General features: G+C 36.1%; 1 protein-coding gene across 1 annotated transcript; it reads right to left on the bottom strand.

Annotated features, from left to right (window-relative positions):
• Nucleotides 1-2,477: 2,477 nt before the first annotated feature.
• Nucleotides 2,478-8,622, bottom strand: LOC121420246 (P2X purinoceptor 7-like). The gene is made up of 3 exons (XM_041614816.1): nucleotides 8,084-8,622; nucleotides 6,386-6,484; nucleotides 2,478-5,388 (listed from the first exon to the last, which is right to left on the bottom strand). The coding sequence occupies exons 1-3, from the start codon at nucleotides 8,225-8,227 to the stop codon at nucleotides 4,891-4,893; spliced, it is 741 nt and encodes a 246-aa protein (XP_041470750.1). The 5' UTR covers nucleotides 8,228-8,622; the 3' UTR covers nucleotides 2,478-4,890.
• Nucleotides 8,623-22,436: the final 13,814 nt, after the last annotated feature.

Below are 22,436 nucleotides of genomic sequence, written 5' to 3'. Positions count from 1 at the left end.
ATGCTCTTTTTGTTCACAAATGTTAGCAATTCTTGGTATTACAATTCTGAAAGGCAACTTGAGTTTGATAAAAATTTATGAGATACATCAAATCATGGTAGCTTAATACCATTATCGACAGGAATATTTCCTTGGAATGAAGTCATTACAGAGCAATAATTTCACCTTTTTTAAAATCAGTGGACCAGAATCGTGAAAGCTATGTAGACAGGATTATTTTCGCACTCAAAGATTATTTTCTTAGCCTACCTAAAACTCTTCGCATTCACATTTCCAGTTATCATACAACTAACTAGCAAATGATTATGACCACTAGCTGACCTAAATTACACTTACAGTGTATGTTGACACATTGCATCAATGAAAGCTAATAAACAAACTTACATGTATATCATATCATCCTAATTAGTTGTTTATATATCACATGTATCTTCATTATTGCGATTTCAATGTACATGTACTTGTAAAGAAAATAAATGTTTGGTGCGAATTTTATTAGCTGCTCAGTTTTTTTATTATTTAGTGTGCATGTATTATGATTGATAGATGTTTAAAACTGCAGACAAAACAAAACATGTACATGTACATCATGAAGGGGGATTCCTGTCTGAAAATTTTATCATTTGATTTTTTTTATTGGGCCCTATTTTACTTTCATGATATGAATAGCGGCCCTTGAACAAATAAAAGGAGTAATAATCAAACCATTGAAAATTTCAACTAAATTGGAAAAGGAATTAGAAAAAAAATTATCAAAGTTTTGAATTTTTTGATGAAGATTTATATGCATGTCCTCATGATTATGCAATGGATGAGCTGATGTCATCTCCCCACCTGTTCTTTCATTTTTATCATGCATTTATTTCTTCTCGAAGAATGTATAAGTAGGATGGGCAACTGATTTTTTTTGACATAATCATTGTTGAAGCTTTCTTTTTCAGCAATGTTTCAGCAACTTGCATACTATTAGTAACTTTTGTTTACAAGGGTGACACACAAGTATGACAACAGGAAGACAATAAAAAGGGTACGTGGGGAGGAGATGACATCAGCAGGCCAGTTATAATTGCATATTCATGAATCATGACAATGCAATATAAATGTTTTCAGTGACTATTGTTCATTTTGTATAGTTATAATGATCAATTTCTTATTTTTGTTTTCCATTTTTACGTTTATTAGTTTTATATTGTTCCTATTTATATATTTTTTTTTGGGGGGGGGGGGGGTCATGGGGTGGTCAGAATACAATTTCGCTTTGTAATGTGTGTGTTTTCGAGTCAAGTGTCAATTTTCCTGGCATTTATTTGAAAATAAATAATATCCATCTTCTACTGGTCAATTTTACTAGCCAGTTAATTAAATCTATCAAACCAATTTAGTCAGAAAATAGTTCTATGAACACAAAGCCATTATTTATGTCCTGAAAGAGTATCTTCTCCCAAATAATTTGATATTTTTGTATGGTATATGTTTATGCTGGGATAATCCGGAGGTATTCTTTGATGTGATGTAAAATTTCATTTGTGTCAAAGTAAGCCATGGGTGCAGTTGATGATGAAGATGCCCATGAAGTAATAATCCTATAAGAGTAGCAGTTAATTTCTTTGCAAAACACATTTTATATTGATTTAACATGAAAAATTGAAAAATTTGCACATTGCAAGCAAAAGGTATTTCCCAATGAATGGTAATGCAACTCATGCAGGATTAGAATTCATGTATTTGACACATGACAGTACAGAATACCTCCTGATTAGCTGAGCATAAACATACATGTCCCAATGGTATCTTGTGATGATACATGTACTCCTACAGGACATATCATCACCCTAAAAGGACTGGGCTAATCGAGATGTAGCAAGGGCGGGGGGGGGGGGGGGGGGGGATGTGCGCCATTCGCCCCAAAATTTAGCATGCACACAAACTACTAGCCAGTATGAAAAAAAATATTATGGATGAAATATGCAAATTTATTTGTGAAAATCATTATTTTCATAATTAACAAATAAATTGACTTCAAATTTTATTTTTTCTTCCAATTTAATTTAAAGATTTATACAAAGAAATATCAAAGTCAATTTTTCCTACTGTATTTCTTTGTCTTTATGATTCCTTAGGTATTTTCTTTTTCTCATAGTTCCTTTCGATGGATATCATTACAGACCATTTAAGAACTGAATTAAACCCTAATTTAAGCAGAACAATTAAAAATCATCACCCTTTTATGAATATGAATTGCATCTCCCATAGACTTAACACAAAGTATAAAAATTAGCCATTTTTGGCATGACATTGTCTCGTAAAAAGTCATGTGGCGTCGCAATGCTATACCCATATGTTATGAAATTGCTCTCAAAAATTGCGCGAGACCTGAAAGAAAAAAAGTCACTAAATTTCTGCAGTGCTGTCTCTTTTCGTTTCAGATAAATTGCGTAAATCGTTGAGGGGGCTCATCATGTCCCCCCCCCCCCCGCATGACATTGTCTTGTAAAAAGTCATGTGGCATCGAGATGCTATACCCGTATGTTATGAAATTGCTCTCAAAAGTTGCGCGAGACCTGAAAGAAAGTCATGAAATTTTTGCAGTGCTGTCTCTTTTCATTTCAGATAAATTGGGTACAGCGTTGAGGGGGGTGGTCATCATCCCTCCCCCCCCCCGTCCTTTTAGGGTTAAATTGCCACTTTTTGAGGTGTAAAGATTTTTTCTAACTCACTGTGTGTATGTAACATGCAACTCAGTAATTTTGGCTAGGATTTTAGCAGTTTGTATTCACCAATCACCACTGATGTACATTAATTATACTCTTTTTCTAACCTTCCAAATTCTTTTGGATGTGATGAAGCAATCTTCTTATTGGTCTGGATCTCCGTTTGGATTAATTTTGAAAGCAAATTTTCTAATATGGACCAAAACAAATATATGTATACGGGGATGGTGAAATGATGGTGTACAAACTCCACTAGTCCGACAGAGCAAAAATCATAGCTAAAATTACTGACATTATATCAAACTGGAAATTGAAATACTAAACTTGAGTCTCGTATCAAACAATAAATCTATGAAACATGAATTTATGAAACATAAACTTGATAGAATCTTTATTTACAAAGAAAAAAAAACATACACTAGATTATTGCTGGCACTGGATTGTTTTGCGATATAAAAAACGGAAAAACACTTCAGGAATACAGATATTGCAAACTGTATGGCAAGTACAATATTTTTTTATTTACATGTATAGAATAAACTATCATAAAAGAGGTAATCTTGAGTCAATGAGCACCGGTGTCTTACAATTTCAGCACAGATGATGGGCAAGAAAAAAAAGGTTTTTCATAAATTGATGGGTAGTATAAATCTAGACAAAATCATTGTCCTTCCTGCTAGCACATACACATTGCACGTTATAGATACATTTTTATCTTGTTCTTTGGCAGTCAACCTCATGCACAAAAATGATTTTAAAGTACAGCCATTGCAAAAGTGGCAAGATTACTTTACAGATTTCAAGGTGAATTGTTGATAAATGTAGCAACCCACATCATTATAAGTTATATTCAACAACATGTTAATAGCTATCAAAATCACTTGCATCTGATTCGGTGTGCAAATTATTCAATGAAATTTACAAACGATATCCTGTTCATGTCTTCATGATAAAGTACATGTATGTCCCCCAGATGCCCGTTTCAAAATCGATCACGTTTCAAATTTATGCAATCAAGATCTGTTCAATAACACAGAATTAAATCACACCTCGATGGAATGTGAATGCAAAAAACTGACCCTGTTTATCACGTTGAACACTTCCTGAAATGGGGGCCAGATGAAAAGACATAATGCATTAAAAAAGGTAATCATTTGTACATACAGTAATATAACAATGCAATAAAAAAGATAATTTCTTTGGTATCAACTCATCAAGGATGTTGTTAAATGGCCTGGTTTTCTAGTACAATAAAAAAAAAAATCACATGTTTGAGATATGATCAGTCTTGGTGACATAAATAACCATACTATCGTATCCTGCACATACATGTATAACATACTACATGCATATTATAATTTGAAACTGGTTGCAAAAGTACAAAAATCTCCACATCTAATAGAAAATGTCTAAACAATAAAAAGGCAAGGTGAAGTCACAGTTTGTTAAAAAATTATATGCAAGGAAATTGCAAGAGTACATATTTCATTTAACACTAAGATACACAAAAGTCTTAATATAAAATTACAGTTCATATTAACTACACATGTATTTCTCATAAAAAGAATGAAATAAAAAAGGATGCAAAATATCAATAATACAGATTATGTGAACCAATGATGTAACATGATAATAAAACAATACAATAGCCTAAATGCATTATAACTCATTATAATTCATGAAGACTGTTATCATGTATAAATTTTCAAGATTAAAGTCTGTTTTTTATACATAATTTTGCATGAACTATTTTGTTTGCATTAGAAAAATAACTTTCACAAATTCTATGCAACATAACATGACAGGCTGTGATTTTTGAAGACTGAATACCACTGAAAATCTCTAATTTTCGTTTAGTCTTATCATATGGTCGTATCCCACTTTGTCTACAACTACTAACTATTTGGCATAAAATTACCCCATTAACCATTTTTATCAAATTTCCAATAAGGGTGCTGCTACTGTTATCCATTTTGTTATATTTTTAGAATTATTCCTAATCATTTTAAAAGCCAAGGGGCAGGGTTCTAAAAACCCACCTACCCGCTTGCTTGGGGCAAATAAAAACCAGTAGACAGGCAAGAAAGTTCAAAGTTACTTGTCTGATTAGGTGAGCGATGACTTGAAGGCAGAATGTATATGTACATCACCTCACAAACACAATGATTACATAAGACACTTAGTCTTGGACTCCATCAACAAATCCTTTGTATCTGTTATTCGGTGCAGGGAAACTACGCCGAATTCTCAGTGCCGAACACGATGGAACAACTCTCCGGATTCCTGCACCAAGACGGCCATGGTGAATAAGAACGAATTGCTTATACGCATAGTGCCGATAAGACTCATTCGAACGAGCTATGTCTCTGGGAAATTCATTGTTTGCTGCACGCATTGCAGCAGCAAGGACGTTTCCATTAAGAACTGCATCAGCAAATGCTTGCGTTGTCGACACACAGATGTCAAAACCACAGCACACATTTTCAACATCTGTTGGCATTGGTCGACATTTCCCACACCTGCAGTAGGGTGGAGCTGGCAAGGATGGGTCGTCGAAGGGTAGCGGAGGTTCAGGTTGGGTGGCAGCCATGGCATCCATAAATGCCTCTGGAAATCTTGCTAGCAGTGAAACAAGGAGATCCCCTCTTTGATCAGTGTCCAGACCACTCACAAATTTCTATAAAATATAGGGGGAAATTGTATAAATTAAATAACAACCAGCAATTATCCATATGACAATAATAAATTACTAGAAATTTATATACACCTACATAACAATGAACAGCAAAATTGTTCCTGCTATCCTAAAATACATGAAACTATTACCATGAACATCTCCATTCAAATATTGTTAAAAATGTAATTGTATAAATTGTAGAATACTTTATGGAGAAATACAGACTACTGGTAAACAATAAGTGAAAAAAGCTAGCAAGTAGCAATGTACTATGGAATGGCAGATAACTAAAGAATTACATGTATTCCATCTCCCAGCAAAGGTGATGGTTTTATGTACTCTCCACTTCACTAATCACCACTCTAGAAAACACTGCACAAATCATCAGGGTAAGTTCATATGAATTGGATTGTCAATTCATTAGAGCGTCATTTCTCGTCAAGAAGTAGTATAATTGATGCGAAAAATGAACTTACCAGTAATTTATAAGATGCACTGATCAGCAACTATTTTACTCCTTTTTCATGCTTTAAAAAATCTTAAAAATCTAATTTTAAATCTGTACATATTTCTTCACACATTTTTCAAAAAACAAGACATTCGCAATCACAAGTAATGCCACAGCTGCTGGCCATACATTCTTACAATTGTGATGTATTTGAATTGGCGGTGAATTTACGTGTGAAGAAGTAGGTACGGATAGATTTAGAGACTAATAGATGCATAAAAAAGGAGTGAAATAATTGCCAATCATTGAAGTACATCTTATAGATTCTTGGCAAGATCATTATTTCGCATCAATTATACTACTTCATGACGAAAATGACGCTGCAGTGAATCGACAATCCAATGGTTTATGGACTTGACATGGTAGTATTGCGAAGTGGAGCGTACACAAACCATCGCCTACTACTCACTAAGTTCAAGAAAGACTTCAATCAGCTACTCATATTTCTTTTTAACCAAATAATATGAAGTGTGTTTACATTCACTGTACCTGTAACGTCTCTTTGTGTTGATCCTCTGCTGTTTCAAGACGTCTGGACTTGGTGACTGGTTGTGTTGCACCTGAACTTGCTTCCTCGTCACTGGATTCCTGAGAAATAAATACAAGTTATTGTATTCATAAAATCTCATCAAAATTTGAAGAAAATATTATAATACCTTACCCCAAAACCAAGGCCTGCCAAAAAGGGTGGCCCAGGACTGCCAAAATATACATCCATTTATACTATTACACATGACTAAATGTATGATTTTGATGAAGGAGAAAGCATTTAGAACACACTATGTGAAATATTTGATATTCAATATCATTTAACAAATTTTGGCTTGGAATAACTTTAGAATATACTTCTGAATCTGGTATATTACAGATCAAAATTTGTACTGTTTTGGTCGTTGCATGTTCCAGAGCCTGCCTGAGGCACAAATAAATTCTACATGTAGGAGTATGGCGAGTCACAACTGATCCCTAACAAGCCACAAGTGACCCGCTCCTTTGAGAAGGTCTTGAAGACCTTTTTTTTTGCTTGTCAATTTTTTTTCCTGGTATGAAACCCTTTATTATTGGTTGAAGACTTTTTTATTTATGCTTGTCAAATTTTTGGGTGGATGAATTTGCCCCCCCCCCTCATTGGAAAATCCTACTCCTAGATACGCCAGTGACGCAAAACACACAAAAATTGGCCTTATCGTGAAATCAGTCATGTGTTGGACACAATGACAAGTCCAAGCCAGGGAGAGGAAAAAAATTCATCATCAATGCTGACAAAATGAACAGTTAATAACGTTACTTTTGTACCATACATGTAGACATATCATTTCACAAGTTGCATTTTGAAACCTTACAACCATACCAGCGAGGACAGGGTAAACTTTAACCCAGGGAGCCCAGGAGTCCACCGTGCATTTACCATAGACACGGGACTAGGGTAGATTGCATAATAACAGAAATTATACACTAATTCCCACGATTACTGGTATACGGATGAAGCTATCGTGTGGCAGTATCCTGACATCGAGTCACAGACTGGAAGTTCTAACCTAAAAAAACTGAAAGGTTCTCTCCTTCGGCCATGTAGGCCTAATGAATTTTGAAAGAATTAACTTAGGAGAGGTATTGTAACATAACTTTTTTTTAATTTGAGGTTCCAACTTCCAGTCTGTGCCTCAAAAATCCCTTGGTTTAAGGAAGACAGGATACTTCCACACGATACCTTCATCCATATAAATCATAATCATGGTAAGTGCATAATTTCCGTTTTCACAATTTTGTTTCCAATCCAATGCCAATTTATATTGATGAGACCACAATCTATTCTAGTCCCGTACCGTGTCTATGATAAATGCACGGTGGACTCCTGGGCTCTCACTCTGGCCCGCTTTGCGGGCCGGAGCTACCTGGCTGGGTTAGGTAAAATTCCTGACCATTTTTTCTTTTTTAACTTTTCATGACTCACTCACTCTCAGCTGTCATCAGTGCAGTCATGCTATAATGCTAGGCCTAACTTTATTATGACTACCGGTATGTAGACAATGGTACTTGGTATATGGTAGACGTGTCTCATGATGCAAGATGAAAATCCTGGAGTAATAAACGAACTTCAACCTACATTTCCCCTGCTAGAATGTGAATATATTTTTCAAGATTATGATTACGCCTCAAACTTTCATGGCAATCGATTCTACTTACAGAGGTAGACACATCTGGTGCCCTGTTGCGACACGGCCGCTTCTCTCCACAACGGCAGACTCTCGTGCAATTTTTCCCCCGCTCTTGCAGGGGCAACTTCTTTTCCCCGTTCCGTAGAAGCAGGACCCAGTACACGTGCAGCATACTGGGTCCTCCACCTCGATATCTACGTCGGCCAAAGACAAATCGGCGATAGAGATGTCCGAAATGTCAAAATCCATCATTACTATCGTTGAATTAAAGAAAAATCGCAACAAGAAGATAAATTTACGCTGATTTCCGAGACCGAGACAACACAAACTTGGCCGCGACAATAATAATACGATATATCGCTATCGCACAATTTGAGTAATATCGGACGCGTGTATGTACATGCAGAGTTGAAGAACCGAAGAATAACGATCAGCGATCCAACAAAATAATCTACCCCACCCTCAGCAACATTTTTTTCGCTGCTCCAAAATGATCGCAATACAGATGGGCGCCTTATAAGTCAAGCGAATGGTTTTCAACGTACATGAATAGCGACTTTAGCATCCCTTTAATGTTTGTCGAAACGCCGAAGAATCTATTCTAAATAGCTCCCTCTACGACCAAAACAAATGTGTGCCTTCGTTCATATTGACTGTCGGATCGATAGTTCGGGTCACTGTTCTAAACTGTGGTTCGCATCTATAATGGAAGTTCGGGTGCATTCACAAAGCCACGGTAGCTAAAACATCACGCACGTGTCGTAAATCGTTACTGATCTTTCCAATTTGCTGCAATAACCATGAAAACCTCGTTTTTGCAATTAGAAGGGAGTCAATTCATGATGTTTCAGGTAGGAAAATAAGATTCCACATATTTTCGTTTCTTAGGCCCAAGCCATTCATGGAATTTACGTCGACTTGGAATATTAATTATTTCTCGCATCTCAAACAAGTGTCAAGAGCCCCCCTCCAAAAAAAAAGTATAAAAAACAGAAGGAAGTAGAATGACAAAATAAATATGACCGAAACAGCTTGACACTATCAGGCATAGTAGATCAAAGATTTTCAAAGATTTATTAGAAATTGTTTTAAATAGTTTGTTCAAATTTTCAACAATTTCAACCATTTCCCAAGGATAACATATTGTCTCTTAATTTTCTTTATCTCCATGTTTTAAAGAAGTGGGACCAAAAGGGATTGTGAAAAGAGGAAAAAGAAAACTAAGAAGTCAAAGGGAGAGAAAAGGAAGGGGAAACAGAGAGAAATAAGAAAAATAATATTGGGATGGAAAAAGAGAAAGGGTGAAAGAAAATGGAGGAAATATAGTTGAAAGAGTGGAAAAAAACTCGGAAATTTCAGAGGGGTTTTCCAGATTAGAGATTCCATGTCCCTCGACGTCAATGTTCGATTGTGTTAAAAACGACTGTCATGGATTAATATTAATCTTTTTTGTTGTTTGACCAAATGCGTGCGCATCCCGATTTCTGCCTGTGCATCGAAATCAATATTCATGAGAAAGCAGAGTTGTGTTCTCGCAAAGGCCGTGATCAGGTGGGGGAGGGGGGACTATTTTTTCCAAAAATCATGACTTGCGTCTTCGGAATGAGAGCACGCATGCGCGTGGACTGGATATTTACGAAATTGTGGTCGTCTATTTCGAAAATTGTATGCCATGAATGAATTAGCATCCTCAAATTTCCGGTACCCTTCGATCACTGGGGGATTCAGGGGGGGGGGGTGCCCCTTGCCCTCCCCCCCCCCCCCCATTATGAGAGGCACAATTAAAATTTGTAATGCAAAATGCAGCCAAAACAGAAGAGTGCCCCCCCCCCTTGAAAGCGAAACCTTTTTCCCCCTGTCATGGATCCGCCCCTGGCCTTTAGACACTATGTTGTATAGACCCAATTCTTGGTTGGATAGTTTACATAGGGCCCCCCCCCCCCCCCCTATTGGTGGAGAAAAAAAGGGAAAGAAAGAAAAAGAGGGGAGAAAAAAGAAGGGGAAACATAAAAGGAGGAAGGCGATTGAATAAGGTGAGGGGAAGACTTAGAAAAGAACTTTAATAATCATTACGCCACTGGGACAACCAATTCAAAGAAATAAGCAAAAATCAACCTTGGGCGGCCGATCGGGGAAAATATGGGTGAAAAAAATACCCCCCCCCCCTATTGGCGGAGGGTTGATCCGCCCCTGATTTAGATTTACATTTTATTCACCCTATCGATCCCCTCTCGGGGTATGAGAGTACAACATAAAAACAACATATAATAGACTAAAATATAACTTCGTTTAATTGGTTTAACGTATTAAACGTTATGTTCGGAATTGAAGATAAATACAAATTGTGGTAACGATCTGAAAATTCGTTCGATCAGAATCCAATGAAATTTAAAACGAAGTGTTTGTTTGTATAAATGAAAAATATTTGCCAAATAGCCCTGTGAAAGAAAATCGTAAAAATGATGAGAAATGAGCGATGTAAGCACAGAATTCCATCAAATGTCAGGTATTTTTCGAGGCAATATTATAATACACTGTCCTACGTATGCTTTTCTGTTTTATTGATCATCAGAATTACCGATATTGAGCGGCGATTTCATTATTCTACAAAGATAAGTGTATATTAATGTACTGGATCTAGATTTATGATGAATATTTCGTATCGAAATCGTCATGTAATCATATTTGAAATTGCGCCTGATACCTTGTGCTGTACATATGGTCTATAACCTCCCATAGTTATCGACATCGTTATCACCGCTGTTACTATCGCAATCATCTTCATTTCTCTATTATAAGTATTATCTTCGTTTACATTATTATTATTTCATTATAATTTTATCTTCATAAATCAATGGGGTGGGAGAAAAAGAATACGGAGGATACGGAGAGGAAAAAGCAAGATAGAGAAAAGGAACAAGAAGAGAGGAGACGTAGAAAAAGGGGAGGGGGGGAGAAAGAAGCAGCAGAAAAGGATGAGGTGGAGAAAAACGAATAATGAAAGACGACAAAGGATATGAAGAAGAAAAAAAGATAAAGAAAAGTAGAAGGAGTAAGAAGAGTAGATGAAGAAGCGGGCGAAGGATGAGAACAACAAGAATAATAAGATGGAAAAGAAGAATAACAACAGAAGAAATAGAAGAGGGGGGTGAATTTGTTCTAAAGTAAAATCAATGTGAGTAGAATTAAATTAATGTTTTTATCTATATTGCAGTGAGTACATCATTACAATACTAGTGTGCCATTATGTTCAATAATTTAAGCTTTAAAATTCAGTACTTCACGGGTGAAGATGTGGGGCCGTAAGCTGCAGGGAGATATGTAGAGTGATATAAGCATTACATCATTACACTAAAATAGATGAAATGTGATTATTTATTATTAATATTAGTTAGTAGTACACTTACTGGCCTAAAGTAATAGCAAACAGGGCCATGATATAAGCTTCTCCATCAAGAGAATTGGACATTATTGACCTTTCAGGATTGCTTGGCATTGATACTCATCGAACTGTTCTTAGTCATTGCCCAGGCCTATGATCATGAAAAATAAAGATCACTCACCCATTGACAATAGCATGCTCAACGGGTTCGCCACAGAAAACAATGGGAGAGTTAGACGCTCACAGTCTTAAATTCCCCATATCCGCTGTCGTGATTATTGGGGCATATTTCTCCGCAGTCGAGCTGTTTAATACTTTAATCTTTCTTGTTTCACATCACAAATTCTGGTTTAAGAATATGGACTCTTATATTGCCAGTTCGTAGATAATCCCTGTCCGAAACTTTATTAAGCCACCCTCCCCCTATACACTTACACCCAAAATCTCACCCTTACCACGCACACACACCTACACACCCATTCAAAGTGAGTATCTCACGGGGGGGGGGGGCGGTGACGGTGGGTGTGTACATGGTGTATGTGTTGACATGTTCGAAAAGGGCATCTTGAGTCCAATTGAATAATGACCGGAATAGTCTAGGAGCCAGGGGGCTTTATTCAGAATTTTTGGTGGGGAAGGTTTGACAAGCTTATCCGGGGTAAAATTGTGCGCTGATTCCAAAAATGCCACTTTTATTGACCGTACTCACGCCATTTCGGTCATTTTGGCCAAAACTGACCATTTTGACCACTCTTTGGAAAATGGTCCCTTAACAGACTGCTTTTGTAGCCACATGCAATTAAAAGGGTCTATCTTAAGTAAAAATGCACACAAATTCCAGATAAAGTGCTTTCATTTGCCAAATCACAATAGCAGTGGTCATTTTGGCCATAATTTGGCCAAAAATGAAAAATTTCATGATTTTTTGGCCGAAATGTGTTACAAATATTGATCAGAGCTACGACTGGATGTTTTTAGAAATCCACATTTATTTTCAAAATGTGCGCTGGATCATAACCATCAACCTCATGTAATTTATTCCGTCAGTTTTGACCTATGAGGGTCATTTTGGGTACTTTAGACATAACTGACAATTCGCGCAATTTGCATTATTTACTGTTCAAATAGGCACGAAATTGAGGTCTTCAGTATGTTTTTTCTTCTTCCCTTATACAATGAGAATGCATTTAATGTCCTTCATGTGTAAAATTTTATGCTGATTCCAAAAATATCAGTCTAAATGACCCTATTTAACAGTTTAAGGTCATTTTGGCCACTTATGACCCTTAAAATGACCAATGACATCAGTTCAATTTATCCAAAAATACTTTGAATGTTACCAGAATCGTTACAAGGGCATACTGTGACACCTAACATTGGTGTATTAATCCTTGAAATTGAACATCTCGAAAGTATTTTGACCTCATGCAATTTATTCCATCAGTTTTGACCTATGAGGGTTACTTGGCGTACTTTAGCCACAACTGACCATTCACGCAGTTTTGCATATGATAAACTGCACATAGACAGGAATTCCAGGTCTTCAGCGTGTTTTATATTCTTCCAATATAAAATGCAAATGCGTTCAAAAATCCATCTTGTGTAGAATTTTATGCAGATTCCAAATATATCAGTCTTATTGACCCTATTCAATAGCTTATGGTTATTTTGGCCACTTATGGCCCTTAAAATGACCAATGACATCAGATCATTTTACCCCCAAATACTTCGAACGTTACCAGAATCGTTACAAGTGTGTGTTGCGACACCTAACATTGGGGTGTGTTAATCCTTTAAATTGAACATCTCAAAATTATTTTGACCTCATTCCATCAGTTTTGACCTATGAGGGTCATTTTGGGTACTTTAGACATAACTGACCATTCGCACATAGGCAGGAATTTGAGGTCTTCAGTGTGTTTTATCTTCTTCCCTTATAAAATGGGAATACATTTAAATGTCCATCTTGTATAGAACATTATGCTGATTCTAAATATATCAGTCTTAATGACCCCATTGAACACCTAATGGTCATTTTGGCCACTTATGGCCATAAAAATGACCAATAACATCAGTTCAATTTATCCAAAATACCTCAATGTTACCAGAATCGTTACCAGGATGTGCTGTGACATCGAACATTGGTGTATTAATCCTTTAAAATGAACATTTCAAAAGTATTTTGACCTCATGTAATTTATATCATTAGTTTTGACTTTTGACCATTTTGGGTAACTGACCATTCGTGCAATTTTGCATAATAACTGTGCAAATCGGCAGGAATTTGAGGTCTTCAGTGTGCTTTATCTTCCTCCTTTATAAAATGGGAATGATGCATATGTCGTTCTTGTGTAGAATTTCATGCTGATTCCCAATATGTCAGTCTTAATGACCCCATTTAACAGATTATGGTCATTTGGCCACTGTTTGGCCCCAAATGACCAATACCATCTGTTCAATACTTCAATTTATCCAAAAATACTTTGAATGTTACTATAATCGTTACAAGGGTGTGCTGTGACACCTAACACTGGTGTATTAATCTTTTAAATTGAGTGTCCCAAAATATTTTTGACAACCTTGGTCATTTTGGCCAGATTGTCCCCTGCCCAATGTGTATACTAAATTAGCCTATAGTGAACATAGTGAGGAGACAATTCAGGATTGTGTTAATATTAGCATCAATTATTGTTAAATTGGAAAAGTTTGAAAGCTTTGGGGTGAAAATCAATGCAATGATTCCATATAAATCAGTATTATTGGCCGAACTATTGGACTTTGTGGTAATTTTTATCACCTTTCCTCGATAATTTCTCGTGACCACACATTATTTGATTTAAAAAGAGCTCAATGTTGCTTAATATTATTTTCAGCTTGAGCTACTACACCAATAATCAAGAGTTTAATGAATGTGATAAAAACCTTTACATCAAGTACGCATAAGGTTGTTTGACCATGCACTTTGGTCATTTTCATGACACATTAACATTAACCATTTTGTAATTCATGGAAACGAATTCAAGAATGATGTTAGATAAGACATATTACAAAAACTTTCTGCACCAGATTAATACAATGATTTAGAATATATCAGTCTTAATGACTACTTAGTGGTCATTTTTGGTCCCTACATTTAGCAATGACAATTACATGTATCAAAAGCATTCCAATGATCTTGCTCTATATTTTTGTAAGATTTGTTGTATCAATCATAATCAATTACAAATTATTTAATTCAATATGATATTACTAATAGTACATAATCAAAATGTGACCACTTTGGCCACTTTGACCGTTTATCCAATGTGTGAATTTTGAAATAAACATGACTTAGCAGCAATTGTAGGTCTATGAACATGATGAAATGCGTAATCCCTTTTCATGGGAAATATTAAAGGCTCACCTTGAGTAAAAATTGTGCCAAATATCATGTGACGTACTGTCTACTGTGGCCACTTTGGTCACTGTATGTTCCTAAATAGCCAGAATTATTTTCCTTCTTTAAAGTCAAATTGTACTGAGAATCATTACAAAGCAAAATAGGTCACAGTGAAGTTCACAAAGAGTTTTGACTATCATTCATTTTTTACCATCTTTGTTTTTCTTGTACAGTGATTCACAAAGCTCACATTGGCATGATTGGTGAGCAGCAAACTTACCCTTTATATTCTTTTTGAAGACGTACTGGGTAATAAAATACATTCTCTATATGAAATTATTCTCTGTGCCGAATTTTGGTCACTCTAACAATTTAGGGCAAGTTTTCCACTTTCAACTTTACCAATCATGCCAATGTGAGGTTTGTGAAACATTACACAAAATGGCAAAGGTAATAAAAATGCACCATGGTTAAATCTATTCGTGAAATCCACTTTGACCAATAGCTTTGTAATGACGCACCTTTGAGTTCAGGATTAGTGCCTTTCTCTAGAATATAGTTATCTGTATAATTTAAATAAAAAAAGGAGGGAATGATGTTATGGCTACTCAATGACCACACGATGACCAAATGGTGAGGTATTTGGCACAATTTTTTTACTCAAGGTGAGCTTTTAATATTTCCAATCGAAAGGGATTGAACACATTTCCACAATTGCTCCTGTCATGTTTATTTACAAAAGTCATACATGCGATAGATAGTCAAAATGGCCAAATATTATTGGTTTCAAAATTTTGATAATGTGCTATTAGTCATATCATATTAAAATCAATAATTGATATAATACATCTTATTAACAATACTGAGCGACAACAACATTTGAATCCTCTTTGATACATGCAAATGTGATTGGTCATTGTCGGGACCAAAAGCGACCAAAATGACCACTAGCTCATAAATGGTCATTCAGACTAATATATTTGGAATCATTAATCTACATTAATCTAGAAAAGTGTCTTAGAATAACATGTAAATGATGGTGAAGTGTCTCATTCCTGAATTTACTGCCCCATATATGTGAGGTTTCCATAAACATTTACTGTGTGGTCAAGGTGGCTAAAATCATGTAAATGACCACAGTGCCATGGTCAAACAACCTTATGTATGCACGATGTAAAGGATTTTATCACAATTATCGACACTCTTCACCGATTATTGGTAGCTCATGCTGATAATGATACTGACCAGCATTTGAGCCCTTTTTGACTCATCAAAGCATGCAAGGTCTCTCTCTTAGCTGATCTCTCCACTAATTGGAGATTCCTAGGGTCCATGGTCACTGGTCAATATTGAGGGAAACGTGGTCAAAATGACCACAGGGTCCAATAGTTATGGTCTGTGTGGAATAATTTCATTGTTGACATCCACCAAGAAGCTTTCAAACTTTCCCATTTAACAATAATTGATGCTAATATTGATGCAATCCAAAATTTCTCCTCACCATGTTCGATATCGCCATTAACATACACAATGAGCAGGGCTGGTCGGGGGGTCAAGGTGGCCAAAATGACCAAGGTAGTCAACTTTGGGGATGCTCAATTTTAAGGATTCATTCACCAATGTTGGGTATTACAGCACACCCTTGTTAAGATTCTGGTAACATTCGAAGTATTTCTGGATAAATTGAACTGATGTTATTGGCCATTTTAAGGGCAATAACTGGCCAAAATAACCTAAAGCTGTTAAATAGGGTCATTAAGACTGATATATTTGGAATCAGCATCACATTTTACATAAGATGAACTTTTGAATGCATTTCCATTTTATATGGGAAGAAGATAAAACACGCTGAAGACCTAAAATTCATGTCTATGAGCAGTTTATTATATGCAAAACTGCGTGAATGGTCAGTTGAGGCTAGAGTACGCCAAGTAACCCTCATAGGTCAAAACTGATGGAATAAATTGCATGAGGTCAAAATACTTTTGAGATGTTCATTTTCAAGGATTAATACACCAATGTTAGGTGTCACAGTATGCCCTTGTAACGATTCTGGTAACATTCAAAGTATTTTTGGATAATTGAACTGATGTCATTGGTCATTTTAAGGGTCATAAGTGGCCAAAATGACCTTAAAATGTTAAATAGGGTCATTTAGACTGATATATTTGGAATCAGCATAAAATTTTACACATGAAGGACATTTAAATGCATTCTCATTTTATAAGGGAAGAAGAAAAAACATGCTGAAGACCTCCATTTCCTGCCTATTTGAACAGTTAATAATGCAAATTGCGCGAATGGTCAGTTATGTCTAAAGTACCCAAAATGACCCTCATAGGTCAAAACTGACGGAATAAATTACATGAGGTTGATGGTTATGATCCAGCGCACATTTTGAAAATAAATGTGGATTTCTAAAAACATCCAGTCGTAGCTCTGATCAATATTTGTAACACATTTTCGGCCAAAAAATCATGAAAATTTTCATTTTTGGCCAAATCATGGCCAAAATGACCACTGCTATTGTGATTTGGCAAATGAAAGCACTTTATCTGGAATCTGTGTGCATTTTTACTTAAGATAGACCCTTTTAATTGCATGTGGCTACAAAAGCAGTCTGTTAAGGGACCATTTTCCAAAGAGTGGTCAAAATGGTCATTTTTGGCCAAAATGACCAAAATGGCGTGAGTACGGTCAATAAGAGTGGCATTTTTGGAATCAGCGCACAATATTACCCCGGATAAGCTTGTCAATCCTTCCCCACCAAAAATTCTGAATAAAGCCCCCTGACTCCTAGACTATTTGTATCTTTAAAGTTATGGTCCCTGTTTTTTCAAACGTCACTCACTACACAAAGAAAACCTTTTTTTTTTTACCTCCCAGCTTACAACTTGCCTGTTTCCGCACCTGCCATGCTCTTCTTTGCACCTCCAATTGTACTTGCACCCCCTTTCTCTCTCCCTACATTTGCCTCTCTGTTCCTCCTCATAATCACAATTATTGTAACCATGTTGTTATTTTGTTGTTATTTTTATTGTTATTACTAGTATCATTTATTCTAATTTGGTTCACTCTTTCGTTGTTACCTTCGATATTTTGTATAGCCTCCTTTTAAACTGTCTTCCGTCTCTCCTTTATACTATAATTTGTAATATACGTATTGAAACTAAGTTACGGGGGCTTGCCTCCCATACAAGCTTCGCTTTTCTTGGCAAGCCCCTCCGTTCTGTTTTATATAGTTATTATAGTCAAAGTTAATTTAGTTTGCATTAGTTCTCATTGTTTATACCTTATTTCGATTGATGTTGTACTTTAAATTTGACTATGTATTGTTTGATTTTGTTGTGCTTTGTGAACGGAAAATGAATAAATCTAAATCTAAATCTAAAGAAACACCCTTTGAAATTTCAAACAACGCCGTTCATATGAACTTTAATGTGGAATGGTTAAATCAATGTTTAATCGATGTTAATCAGGTATAGGCCTAGTGGCCGACCATATATACGACAGAGATTGCTCTTGGGCGTTTTTAAAGAAGTGGAGACGATGGCAGATCGTGGATTCGAACTCACGACCTCACGATCATGAGTGCAATGCTCTAACCACTAGACCACACGACCTTTGTGTATTGTAACTATGCATCCAGATGCTTTTGAATTTACACTATTCATTAAATGCTTATTGAATATGACAATGCAAATAGTGACAATATTGCTTACCGTCAAAAAGCACGCCAATCACAAAAAGCACAGTTTATAATTGATGCACACCGCCCGGTAGCTCTCCCAGACCGAACTCGTAAAAACCGACACTGGCGTGTTTCCCTTACGAGCCCACAAAAAATATATGCTATATACGCCGGATGGGTGGGAGATAGTAAAGCCTAATCCACCCGTTGTCGGTAACTCCGATGTATAAGTTGTTGTTTGTGAAGGAGACCAGTAACGAGAGGAAGTGTTTTCACATCCAGTCCAGTGACGAAAGTGTGTGTGTGCATTCGCGCATGTATGTGTATTCGCATGTGGGTGTGCGGTGTGCAGGCGCGCCGGAACACTTTCAGTTTTTTTTTTTGGGGGGGGGCAAAGTCCCGAAGGGGGCACAATATTTTTGACAGTGTGAGATACCGAAGCGATCGAGCAGGAGAGGCTGTGGGACCCCCCCCCCCCCACTGTAAGGACTTTATGTAAAAATTGAGTATAAAAGTTGCGTTTCTAAGAGCATTCAATAATAAATTTATTGAGAATTAAACAGTCTTGGAGTTCTTTTTCCTCCTTCTGTTTCCTCCCTTCTGACCCAGACTGGTGTTTCTTCATGATCAGGGTCGCAGTTCCAGCAAATTACGAGCCTTATTGCAAATGAAATTGTTTCAAACCAATGTAATATAGGCCTTTTAAAGACTTTAAGATGACAAACATGTCCGTACGCAGCCGGTGGCCGCCGATCGAGAGGGCAAAATTCACGAAAAGTGTGCACGAAATCCTTCAATTTTATTTTACAAAATTTGTAAGCTCCCCCATCACAAACCCCCTCGCTCTTATGTTTCTTCGGAAATTTAGGTCTTGCAGCCCCACCCACTCCCGGATTTTTTTTTTGTTATATTGTTATATTATTATTCCTAACAATAGTGCCGAACTTCAAATCAGATAATTGTACTTCTTGAAACCTTCAAATTAATGTAAAATGCTAAAATATGAAATAAAAAAAAAAAATTGTATCGCATCGGATCCCATAGTGTGCGCCCGGCTTACGTTTTTATCTGATAAATAAACGTCACCAACTTCGCCAAAGCCGTTTATGTCTTCGTCTCCAAGTTTTACATTTAATGTTGATGTATTTAAATAGTTGTATCTATTGAAAATGCCCGTCAAATTACAATGGACATCTGGCAGGCTTTTGTCGGAAATCGATGAACCGGGGCAGTTGATCATGGTAAGATTCTGAGCTGACGAAAATGAAATTTTGTCCAAAGTCCAGGACGAAACTGCGTTGTTTCGAAGGGCTTGGTTATTATCATCATCATCCCAGTCATCATCAACAACATCACCATCATCATTACCATCATGATCACCATCACCATAATCATCATCACCATCATCCTCATCATAATTACCATCATCATCGTCACAATCATCATGCATCATCACCATCGTCGTCGTCATCATCATCATCATCATTGCCATCATAATGACCGTACCGTGATCATCACCCTCACCATTATCATCATCTTCATCATTACCATCAACACCGTCACCATCATCGTCATCGTCGTCGCGTCCATCACCCAATCTTCCACCCAGGAAGAAGGAATATTAATTTACTCATCGAGAAAAAATAAATCGCTAATGCCGTCAATCTGGAGATGGCGCAATTTCGAAATATATCATCTACTACATCGCGTTTCTTTATCAGTGAATTATGTTTTCTTGAAAAACTGGGAACCCTTATAAATCTTCTTTTTACCCTAAGCCATGGAATATGCACCAAAAATGATGTCTTGGTTGGAAAATGAGTGAGTTATGCCCATTTTTAGTGAATGGCTACTATCTTAGAAGCAATCTTAAAAATCACCTCTTTCCCGGATGCGCACTTCCCGGATGCAGATTTTGATGTATTTTTACTTTGCTATTCCTGAGGTCAGATAGTACTACAAGACCTTGAAAAAGAATTTTGTTGCATTTTTATTGGAGGGTAAGGGTATTTTTGATGTATATTGATCCGACTAACACATCATTGTCATTTCCAAATTATCAGCTTGAAAGTGGGCGTGGCTTCAAGCGTTAATGAAAAAAAGTGCTAAAGGGTGCGAAAGTGGCATCAAACTGATTTCGAATAATTTTCTCCTTGATTATCATTTCCAACCCCCAAAATTAATTTTTACGTACCCTACTTTACGCTTTTGAAAAAAAAACGTTTGATAAGAAGAAACTATATAATATTATTATTAAGTCAGCAAAGTTACGCGTATCATTTGACACATCCTTACAAAAACACCTATACGTAACATATTACTAGTTGTCACATGATATTTAATTTATTAGCAAGCAAGATGTATAATTATGATCATTAACATACTGATTACACCAAGGTGGCAGACGTGCAGTGGCATGACAATATAACAAAATGTTTGAGCCGTTTTCACACATTTAGAGAACATACACATAAGATTACTTTTAAATGAATGTATAATATTAACTTGATTGAAATTGCTTCTGAGCATTGTTTAATTATGACTCCGTTCAAGTTTAAGACATTGGTAATGTAGTATACAGAATATATACACAAATAAACCAAGTCAATCTTCTCGTACCAACGAATGGCAGGTAAAAATATTTACAAAGGTTACGAAACAAAACATTTAGAAATCGTAGTATCAAAGATCAATATAAAGTATATATTAAAAGAATGTTATAAAAGCTAGAGCATACTTAGATGTTATTAACATCATACTGAAAATCACCAAAGTGATTAATATCTCAATGAAACGAGTAAATGATTTTTTCACTTATAATTGAACCTGTATTTACAAAATATTCATTCTAATATAGGTTTTCCAGTCCAATTTCGTCAAAATCTCAACCGATTTAATGATTTAATAATTCATTTTGCAACTAATTTGAACGACCTATGAGATCAGTATTTAAATAGCCAAACACTTAATCAATTTAATTTTATTGGTACGCGATTTCATTGTTATCTCATTTGAACGTCCATAAAGAAAGATCAACTTAAAATAGCAGAAGAAGTGTTTTTTTAATTTGCACCGTTGTCCTCCTTTAGGAATTCAAAGTCATTAATTTGCAATCACTTATAGGATATGGACAGTGTTTTTCGTCGATGTTATTGTTTTTTTTTTTACTTCTTTTGAATCATTATGGAAATTTTTTTTACTTCTAAATTGGATGGTTAAAATTTAGTTTAAATGTATCATCCATCTGACAAACCATCATCGGAAGAACAACTCGTTTTAGCTCCATTTTCATAACTATATAGACTGTGGTCAATACCATGTTTCTTACCACTTCCCCCAAAAGATGCGAATTGCATTTATGTAAAGTAAAAAAGAACAAAATGATGAAGAAAAAAGTACCTGCCATTGGCATAGGTCAGCCACAGCTAACTGGCGGATCCAAAGGGGCACAGCAGGATCGTGCTCCCCCTTGAAAGGCCGACTTAAATTTTATTTCGTGGACGAAATACCCCTATTCTTTTGTGGAAAAACGGGAAAAGTGCCCCCCCCCCTTGAGAAATCCTGGATCCGCCCTGCACCGACTCATCAATTACTTAAAGAATAACCCTTTACAACCATATCTTATAAGTGCTACATTAACATGATTAATCACGTCTTTATCAAACATAATGGAATAAAATGATTCTAACTGAAAAGATCAGAAGAAAACACAAAGATGGGTTAAGTTGGAAAAAATAAATGTTATATAACGTAATAAAAAAATACAGAAACATGTAATCTGAATTTGGACGTTTAAAGTGCAGATATATGTGCCGATAAATGAAATTGGAAATGGCATTTCAGGCGAAATGAAAACGATCAGTTCGTCGTCGCGAAATTAAATGACACCTTTGGGCCATTAATTTGAACTAATTTCTCTCTAAACTGAA

This window comes from Lytechinus variegatus, chromosome 8 (genome assembly GCF_018143015.1).
Source record: "Lytechinus variegatus isolate NC3 chromosome 8, Lvar_3.0, whole genome shotgun sequence".
NCBI lineage: Eukaryota > Metazoa > Echinodermata > Echinoidea > Temnopleuroida > Toxopneustidae > Lytechinus > Lytechinus variegatus.
The sequence above is the reverse complement of the archived record's forward strand: the minus strand, read 5'-3'. Positions and strand labels throughout refer to the sequence as shown.

Bases quoted from the DNA above. Each gene is read 5' to 3' on its own strand.
- LOC121420246 (XM_041614816.1), bottom strand. From the start codon at position 8,227: ATGCTGCACGTGTACTGGGTCCTGCTTCTACGGAACGGGGAAAAGAAG. The intron at 6,485-8,083 runs GTAAGTAGAATC...TTTATTTCTCAG, and splicing joins CACCAGATGTGTCTACCTCT to GAATCCAGTGACGAGGAAGC. The intron at 5,389-6,385 runs GTACAGTGAATG...TATATTTTATAG, and splicing joins AACACAAAGAGACGTTACAG to AAATTTGTGAGTGGTCTGGA.